The sequence below is a fragment of the Triticum dicoccoides genome, chromosome 2A, assembly GCF_002162155.2.
Source record: "Triticum dicoccoides isolate Atlit2015 ecotype Zavitan chromosome 2A, WEW_v2.0, whole genome shotgun sequence".
Lineage (NCBI taxonomy): Eukaryota > Viridiplantae > Streptophyta > Magnoliopsida > Poales > Poaceae > Triticum > Triticum dicoccoides.
Window position 1 is genome coordinate 177,969,006 of NC_041382.1, and position 9,733 is coordinate 177,978,738.

The 9,733-nt window shown below is 44.5% G+C and overlaps 1 protein-coding gene across 1 annotated transcript; it reads left to right on the forward strand.

Annotated features, from left to right (window-relative positions):
* Window positions 1-6,814: 6,814 nt before the first annotated feature.
* LOC119359229 (E3 ubiquitin-protein ligase RDUF2-like) lies at window positions 6,815-8,247 on the forward strand. The gene is made up of 2 exons (XM_037625520.1): window positions 6,815-7,876; window positions 7,960-8,247. Exons 1-2 carry the CDS (start codon window positions 7,225-7,227, stop codon window positions 8,073-8,075), a joined length of 768 nt encoding a protein of 255 aa, XP_037481417.1. The 5' UTR covers window positions 6,815-7,224; the 3' UTR covers window positions 8,076-8,247.
* The last annotated feature ends 1,486 nt before the right edge of the window (window positions 8,248-9,733 follow it).

The window sequence follows — 9,733 nt, forward strand, 5'->3', positions numbered from 1 at the left end:
TTTTTTAGTGCTTGTATTGGAATTTTTGCTCAAGGATTTCATATATTTCCTTTTCCTTGGTAACGAGGGTTTTGAGTTCCTTAATGGTGATGGTGTACTCATTCACCATCGCCATAAGCATAGAAACATAGCGACCTTTTTTCCTTTAAGGGAGCACATGACTTTATCTATTTTGGCAAACATAAGATCATTCATATCATCATCATTGTTATCCTCCACATCAAGATAGTCATCACTAAATGAAGGAGGAGTGTGAAGAATTTAGGATTTGAATGAGGAGATACCTTGACCTTGTCTAAAGAATTTTGTTGCTCACCGTCCTTAACCATGGTCTTAGCCATTAGACACTTTTGAGTGTTGCCCTTGTAGTCACCACTCTTGTTGACTAGCCTCAAGGTGGTTTTAGAATCTTGGGCTACTCCGGTAACGCCACCAACGTCGTCGAGGTCGGACTCTTCTTGGGCAATGATTGTTGGGAAACGTAGTAGCAAACAAAAAAAATCGCCCTACGATCACCCAGGAACTATATGAAGATGCATATAGGGTTTGGATCAATGGTCATTACAGACTCCAGGAGTGCATCGGAAGTAGTTGAGTCGGTTTAGATCATGCTTGGAGACCCTCGAACATCGATGACGATCCCGCGAACCGCCCTCGAATGATCCCTTGAATAGAATACCGAAAGCACGACCTCTCTACTTGGTTGCAAGCATATGATCTTCACGATCTGGCAACGCTTCGCCATCTAGAGCTAATCCTCACTGAAGAATTAGAGGGAGGAGATTAGAACCACACGGGGCTTCTAATTATGAAAATTAGAGGTGTCTAGGGCTAGCTCTAATTAGTCAACTAGGACCAACTAGAACTAGAACTAGATCAACTAGACGAGGCTCCAAAACTTGTGTCATCATAGGGTGGAAATCCTCTAGTATATACCGGTTGAGGGGAGAGGAGGGGGCAGCCACGAAGGTGGAAGGAGTCCCCCTTGGTGCATTGGCCTCAGGGGGAGTTGGACTCCCACCCCTAGTAGGATTCGGCCTCCCATAGTGGGAAAGGGGGGGCACCTCCCTATTGGGCCCTTGTAGCCCAATTCCTTCTCCACCTCTTGGCCTTATTGGGCCCATTGATATTAAATTAAATATATATTTGTTCTAAACATTTCTAGAGCATTATATATATAATTTAACATCCCCAAAAGCATTTTCCACCTATATATAATTAATCGAAACATTTCACGATATTCACCGAAACCCTTCTGGTGACCCCGAAACACTTCCAGAACCTCTCGGAACTATTCCGGATATTAATGAAACAATTCCACGAATATATTCTCATTACTCCCATACCACTACACTCAGCATATCATGATTACCTTAAGCTTGTGACCACGTAGGTTCGGTAAATCATAGACATGGATGAAACCCTTTCGTTCAATGACTGATAGTGGAACCATGGACATCCATATCGGTCCCTATGATGAAACGAATGATATTCGAGTGAGCCTTTGGTTATGATGCGGTGTTCCCTTTGCTTCGCGATACTTTACAAAACCCGGTGTGCATCGGTACCCTCCTGGGTCATCACCATGCTCACTATACCATTGCTCCTGTTACCTGTTTTGTTCTTCTTTCTCATTAACATGTTCCGACATCCCCATGACGTAGTCACTTGTGTCTGGCCAGATACTGATGGATGATGTCACATCGAGAGGGCCCTAATAGTATCTCTCCATCATCGGAGGAGCAAATCCCACTGTCGAGCTATCCAGTCACTTGTCAAACTTTCTGGTGAACCTGAAAGTTGTCATTATGATCACCTTGTTATAGATGATGTTTCAGCAACCCCAAAGCCCACCGTCCAATAGGAAGTTACCAAGAGACTCTCATGGTCTGAGGAACTAAAACACATAGCTAACACTCTATGTTATAACAGATGATTATAGACGATATAATCATAAAATATAACAGAAAACTTTGGGTCAATTCAATATGATCGTTCTGCTAACGCCATACCCTCAATGTTGTTTTAGGACTATTGTTACACTTAACGATATCCTACGATCCAGAAAACGTGACACCAACAAGACTTGAGCCAATCTTAGAGGCATGACCGGGAACCTATTGTTAACCATTTATCATTTCACACGTGCATATGATTTTTCCACTCGATCGCATATTCCAGGATCATAGCAGTTATACCATGAAATATAAACTCTTAATTATGAATAACGGAAATACAATTTGGCCTCTAGGGCATATTTCCAACAACCATTGTCTTTCCATCTCTCTTCTTGAGGTTGGAGTGCAAGGGGTTTGGTAACTTCTACTCTACAAAGGTCCTGGGAAACCTTGATCTATCTCCTCTCTTCTCATAGGGGCACTCATTAGAGAAGTGGTTGGCTTATTCACAGTTGTAACAACTTCTTACTTCCTTCTTTAGGAATCTTTCCTTTAATTTTCATGCGCTAAACTTCTTGACAAAGAGAGCAATATCTTCATGGTCTCTCATCTGAGTCAATCTCATCACCTTTACAACTTTGTATTCTTCTTCATCACTTTGCTCTTCCTTACACATGTGTTTGGCATTCAAAGCAAGATTAGTCTTTGGTGATGAGCTACCATGCATGGCAAGATGTTTTGTAGCAGTAGCCTTGGATTCCTCAAATAGTTGGAATGTGGAGATGATATCATCGGGAGACATTTCCTTAAACCCATATTGGTGCCTTATGTCCCAAACCATTTGATGATGATAAGGAGCAAGAGGATTTAGCAATTTTTCCACAAGGAATCACTTGGTCAAGTTAAATCTATCTTGAGTCTTGTCACAATCATAGGACTCAATGTCGACAGCAAGAGTCATGAGACGCCCAAGAAGATGCTTGGGGGATTCACCTTCTCTACACAAAAATATTGCAATGCCCCTTTGACAATATCATATTGTGCAAGCCACACAATGGTGGTATAGGTCTTGGTCATCACAATGTTGTCCCATAATTCCTTGGCATTTGTGATGTGAATGTAAGGCCTCTTTTGTTGTCTATCATGCCTCTTCTGATGAGCATAATTGCGGTGTCATTGAGATGCTTGTCAGATGCTTCACCCGATGTGAGATTCTTTGGGTTGACTGGGTTGTATCCGTTCTCCATAATCTCCAACATCTCATTGTTGGTGAACCTAAGATGATCCTACATCCCAACTCTCCTCAAAGAAAAATCGGCAGTGTCATCAAGCAAAGGAGGCTTACCCCATGATTATACTTTGGTTTCTCTACTTTACACTTGGCCATGAAACACCGGAAGTATCACTATTAGGAGGTTATTGGCCTAAGGGAGGAAGAGTTGCATTTTGCCCCGGAGCCACACTACTCAAATTAATAAGTGGTGTGGGATTTGAAGTTAATGCGGCCAACCTCATTTGGATGAAGGCCTCGATAGAAGCATCATGCTCCTCCTTTTGCTTAGCAAGGGTCCATTCCAAATCCTCATAACTGGAAGACTTGTGCACTTCCGAGGAAGGTGCATCCTTCTCTTTAGGATTTGCAACAGGGGAGGTCCCATCGGCTTCATCTCGCTCTAGGGTGGTTAAGCCACAAGAATAGAGCATGAGACTCTGATACCAATTGAAAGGATTGAGATGGAGCTAAGGGTGATGAATAGGTACAATTACAAATTTTAATTGTTACTTGAGAATTTTAGGCAATAAAGCGGAATAGGAAAGTGAGCCTAACAATTTAAAAGGTGATTCTAGGGTAAGGCAATATACCCTACAACAACAAGTAGTAAGCTAAGAAAGCACAAGATGGTAAATGAAAGCTTAGAGACAAATAACCACAAATTGAGAGTTAGGCTTAGGGATAACTGCAACTCCGGGAGACAAGGATGTATGCCGATGTTCACTTCCTTGGAGGGAAGCTAGTCACTATTAGGGAGGTGGATGTTACCATGAAGGCACACTGACACCATGAAGGCTCACCCTATTATCCCCTTGAGACAACACCATGAAGGCATTTCTCAACCACTAGTGGTAGACGTTGAGGTGGACTCCAAACCTTCACAAACTTTCTGGGGGGTAATCACAATGAACGCTTCCTCGCCGGACCAGTCCTACCACCTAGGAGTTTCCAACCTCCAAGAGTAACGAGATGCACCACGAAAACAAGGGGGAATCAACTTTTGCTTTGGCGAGGGTGTAGATCGAACTTCTCCTTCGCTTCTCAAAAGATCAAGAGCTTTGGTTGGCTAAGGAGGGAGATTTACAAGAAATCGAGGTCTGAAAATGCAGGAGAGAGAAATGGAGTGGTCACATTCTTTGGGAAGAAGAAGACTCTTTGTAGGTGGGCTCCAAATCCAACCGTCGAGGCAGTTTTTGTACGTGCCCCGGAAGTTCCGGATGCAGATGGAAGTTCCAGGACAGGATCCGGGCTACACACAGAGTTTGCACAGGTGAGCACCCTCTCTCGGAGCCCAGAAACTATCTGCCCTTGCCATGGAAGTTTCGTGTCGCGGAAGTTCTGGCCAGCCCGGAAGTTCCGGGACCCAGAAGTTCTGGAACTTTTTAGCGTCATCTCTTTGTAGTGTGCAAATATGTATTATTTGTAAATTAACCCACACATGTGCAAGGAATTTTCTTTTGCAGTGGTGGCCACATGTACCATATTGATCTACAATGCCGCACGTTAGCATTTACTTTTTGCCAGGTGCAAGAGGGTGCAAGACTGATATATTTTTATAAGCTAGTTGTTTTGGATTGATTTGAAAAATCATTCACCAGTCAAAATCATAAACCGGATTTAAAATTAAACATCTCACTTGAATAAGAGAGCTTCATAAAAAATTGTGTACCAGGTCAAATATTGGAACTCAATCCAAAATTATATTGACGCTTGGCATTAATTTTTGGAAAAAGTCCAAAATAAACCTTGAAAGTCTAAACTTTGAATCCCGGAAATTGACAGTCTGAACTTATAATCCCGGTCTACTTTAGACCCTAGACCTGTTTGGCACACCGGGAATACAACAATCCCGGCCGGGATGACCAGCTACTTTCACGGACCAGAATTTGGGTCGGCCCACTACAACACAACAAGAATTCATGAAGTTTACAAAATGTTCGCACATTTCTAAAATTGTTCAGAAGTTAAAAAATGTTCCTCTTTTATATTTTTGGCAAGAATTCAATTCATTTTGTGTTTTCTAAAAGACATTTGGAATTCTGAAATTTTGTTCGCATTTTAAAAAACTGTTCATGATTTAAGAAAATCACATTTGTCAAAGAATGTTCAGAATTACAACAGTTTTTCACATCTTATGAATTTTCTTTTGGATTTTCAGAATTGTGTCGCATTTGTTGAATATATTTTTTGGAATCTCATAAATTATCTCGTAAATAATGTTTTTGAAAAATGTTTCGGATTGTTTGCTGCGGACTCGACTGGGCCGGCCCACCAGACATAAAGTGGGTGTTTTTTCTTATCACGCGCCATAAAAATTCCTTCTTTCTTTTTCTTAACACGCGAGTAATAAATCCGAAAGAGAAAAACATGCTGTGGAGTCGAACTTTGGACCTGGTAGGGTTGACCTGATTTCGCTAGCCACTACAACAGACAACTATGACTTACATAATAAGAGGCCGGAAATATTTAATTAGAAACCAACTTTGAAAACTTTTTTAGGGGCAAACAAGTATTGAACACGTATTTATTTCTGAAATCTTCAAACGTTATAAAGTGCGTTTTTGAACATTTCGAATACTTTTAAAAAACCAACAACTTTCAAACAGAGAACACATTTTGAAACATAAACATTTTCTTAAGCCTGAACAAAATTTTAAAGTGCAAACACTTTTTGAAACATAAAATTCTTCTGAAACCTGAACAAAATTTTAAAGTGCGGACACTTTTTGTACAATGTAAAAAAATGTCTATGTGTTGTAAACAAATGTATCATAACCTTTAACAGAATATACGTTACATGTGTTTCGAAAGAAGTGCATGCAAATTTGAAAATGTTGAACCATGTAAAAGAGTGTTCGGGTAGTTTTATAAAATGTTTATTGTCAATAAGAAAATGTAAAACAAGTATTTGGAAAAATATTACCATGTACTCAAAAAAGTTTTGAAAACGTTTAATTTAAAAATCTCCATAATGTATTTGAAAATATCAAAAGTTTATCAAATATTTAATGTGTGCGTTAAAATGTATATTGGGTACTGAGAAAAATTACACATGTGTAAAAATGAAAAAAAAAAGAAAGAAAATGTAAAAAGAAAAACACTAAGAAAAAACAAATTAGTGTGCGCATGAGCGACTGCGCTACTGGGCCGGCCCAATTCAGCAAACACCGGCGAAGTCCTCTCAAGGTTTAAAATAGACCGGGATTAGAGAGTTTGGTGTGCCGGTTTCAGGGATTGAGAGTTCAGAGTTTGATTTAGCTTTCGCCTATAAATTCAAGGTTTATTTTGAACCTTTTACTTAATTTTTTATTAGGTGATAAGAGTGCGTGCATACATTTTTATAAGCTGATTGTTGCCGATTGAGTTGAGAAATTATTTAATCAAAATTGTGAATCAAATTAAAATTAAACAACTCTCTTCAACCAGAGAGCTTTGACTAAGTCAAAATTGAGAATCCAAACCAAAACCAATGTCCTCTATTGAATTAGAGGCCCTCCCTACTAGGAGCTTTTTCGTTTGCTTTTTTGTTCAGCAGTTTGAAACATTTGTTCTTTTATGATATGAAAAATATTGAAATCCGGGTCCCACATTCAGCGTATGAGAAAAAGATTGATTCGCTTCACTATCCCCCCTTCTCCTACCTCGAGATCAAATTGGCCATATGCCCTGTGTAACCTGAACTCCGCGAGAATCCACCCTCCCTCTCCCCTTCCCCAACGGACACTTCCACATATGCTCCGGGCGTCGCATTCCTCCTCTGAACCGCGCGTCGCCGCTCCGCCTTGGCCTAACGGCTCCTGCCAGAAATGGCGACGTCGTACAGTGGCTCGGACCTCCGTCGCGCTTCGCTTCTCCACTCCGACTGATCCCTCTTCCCGTCCCCAACGGATACATCCAGATATGCCCCGGACGTAGCATTCCTCCTCTGAACCGCCCGTTGCTGCTCCGTCTTGGCCAAACGGCTCCTGCCAGAAATGGCGACGTCGTACTGTGTCTCCGGCCCTCCGCCGCGCTATATAACGGCTTTGATCCTCCTCTCCGGCTGTATGCAAGATGGATTCCAGCAGCTTACATCGTACGGAACCCACCGACAAGCCAGCCGGCAGATCGAGCAAGTCGCTCGATACTGGCTGGATCATCCTCATCGTCTTGGCGGTCCTCGCCGCCGTGGGGCTGCTGGTCCTGGCTGTCTGCTGCATCCGCCGGCGGAAGCAGAAGCCCAGGGCTCCAGCTGCGATCCGTCGGCGCGAGCGACTCCCGGCCGGGACAGCGGCCGTCCGCATCGGCGAAAGCGGCGCCGGGCGACTCCCGGCCGACGCAGCGGCCGTCCGCATCGACGAAAGCGGCGCCGGGCGACTGCCGGCCGACGCAGTGGCCGTCCGCATCGGAGAGAGCGGCGCCGGGCGACTCCCGGCCGACGCAGTAGCCGTCCGCATCGGAGAGAGCGGCGCCGGGCGACTCTCGGCCGACACAGCGGTCTTCCACACGGGCGAAAGCAGCGGCGCCGGCGAGGGAGCCGGAGTCCAAGCCACCGTCTGTCCGATGTGTACCCGCCCGTACGACAACGAGCCGTGCAGGTGGGCACCAGAAAGGCTGAATTGCGGGCACGTCTTCCATGGGCAGTGCATCAAGCCGTGGGGCGCCGTCAACCTGGCTTGCCCAGTCTGCAACACAACCCACATCCAGCTTCTTGGGAAGACGCCCGGTGAGTTTTTGATTCTTGGATGAATAATGAACACCTCTGATTATGCCTTGTTAATTCTGACATCATTTTCCCTCCAATTGCAGGCGACGCCAGGGCAGCAAGGCACCGGTACTCATTCAGCCATCTCGAGAGCTCGGTCACCACCAAGGATGACATCGCCGTCGGCAGCTCGAGCTTCCGGCAACGAGATTGGGATTGAGTTTCCCGGGGGCGGGGGATGAATTCTAGAATGCTGTAGTGTTTTCTCTTTCGATCGTAGAACTGAATTGTTGGTCTATTGATTAGCATCAGTAGAGAAGTGGTGTTTGCCCCGGTTGTAGCGTAGTGAAAATTGACGATGTGAAATTAACATGATGTTTGATGTTTCTGAAGTGTGCCTTTCTTCAGCTACTTTTTTTCGAGGGTACACCAATAGTGTATCATAACTTTATAGAAGAGAGAAAATTATGTACAAGAGATTACATATGTGCTAGTTAGGTGTCACAAGTCGACCCTAACCAAACCTCCACACCACTCCCTAGCTCTACTTGACTACTCTAATAATAGATGACCTCCGAATGCTCCTGCTCTGGCCCAGGTCCTCAGATCATCAAAGATCATGTCCACCGTATCCCACTCGCTCTTGATCATGCCCGTGCCAAATACTCTCGCGTTCATTTGCTTCCATAGCGTCCAACAGATTAGCATCACGACAGTGTCAAAGCCTTTCCGAGATTGCTTATCTATTCTTTTCCTAGCTTCCGTCCACCACTGCACCAATCTTGAGTTGTTAGATGGATATAGGTCCGCCGTCAATCCCATTCTAGTGATGCAGCGGAACCACACTTGTCGCGAGAACACACACTGCAACAAAATATGGTCCACCGTGTCCTCCTCCTGGTCGCACAAATAGCATTTTGATGTTTGATCTTGCAAACCGTGCCTAGCTCTCATATCCGATGTCCACAGTCAGTATTGCACAGCCAGCCACATGAAGATCTTGCACGCAAGGGGTGCCCGACACTTCTAGATGGCCCCGAAGGAGTGGAATCTAACTCCTCCCTCACACAACATCTTGTACGCATAAGAAGCTGTGTAAACACTGGTCGCGTTCCAAGCCCAGACGAGGCAGTCCTCAACTTGAGCGTCTAGTTGAACTTCCAAGAGGATCTCCCAGAGTCCAATGAATTGGGCGAGGCCCTTAGAGCAGAGGTCTCCTACAATGTCATCCATCCATGTATGCATGCCCATCGCGTCCCGTACAAGTCTCCTGTTTGCCACTTGCGTCCGCACCTTTGCCACAAGTAATGGGGCAATATCTTTGATAGCTGCACCGTGTATCCATCGGTCTTTTCAGAACAAGGTCTTGCCTCCTAAGCCAACTTTCCATTTAACCAGGCTCCCAAACGCTTGGTCCACCTTTTTGTCCACGGTCAAGTTGAGCCCTTGCCAAGGTCTAGTGACATCCGTGTGTCGGAGCCATTCCCATCTTAGTCTTAATGCGATGTCGTGCTTGTATAGGTCAATGACTCCCAGCCCACCCATGTGCTTAGGCCTGCACACCCTAGTCCAGGAGACAACACATTTGCCCCCATTCACCGCCTCTGTTCCAGCCCAGAAAAATGCACGGCAACCTTTGTCCACTCTTTCCAGTGCCCATTTTGGTGCCTCCGCGATCATGAGGTGATGAGTGGCTCGCGCTCTCATGACTTGATTGACAAGGATGAGTCTCCCAGGCCTCGTCACAAGGCCCCTTTGCGATCCTGACAAAATGTGCAGAGTTGTATCCACTATCGGCTGCCACTCGGATCTTTTGAGCTGCCTAATGCTTAGCTGTAGCCTAAGGTATTTGCACGGAGAGGTGTCAATCTTCCATGG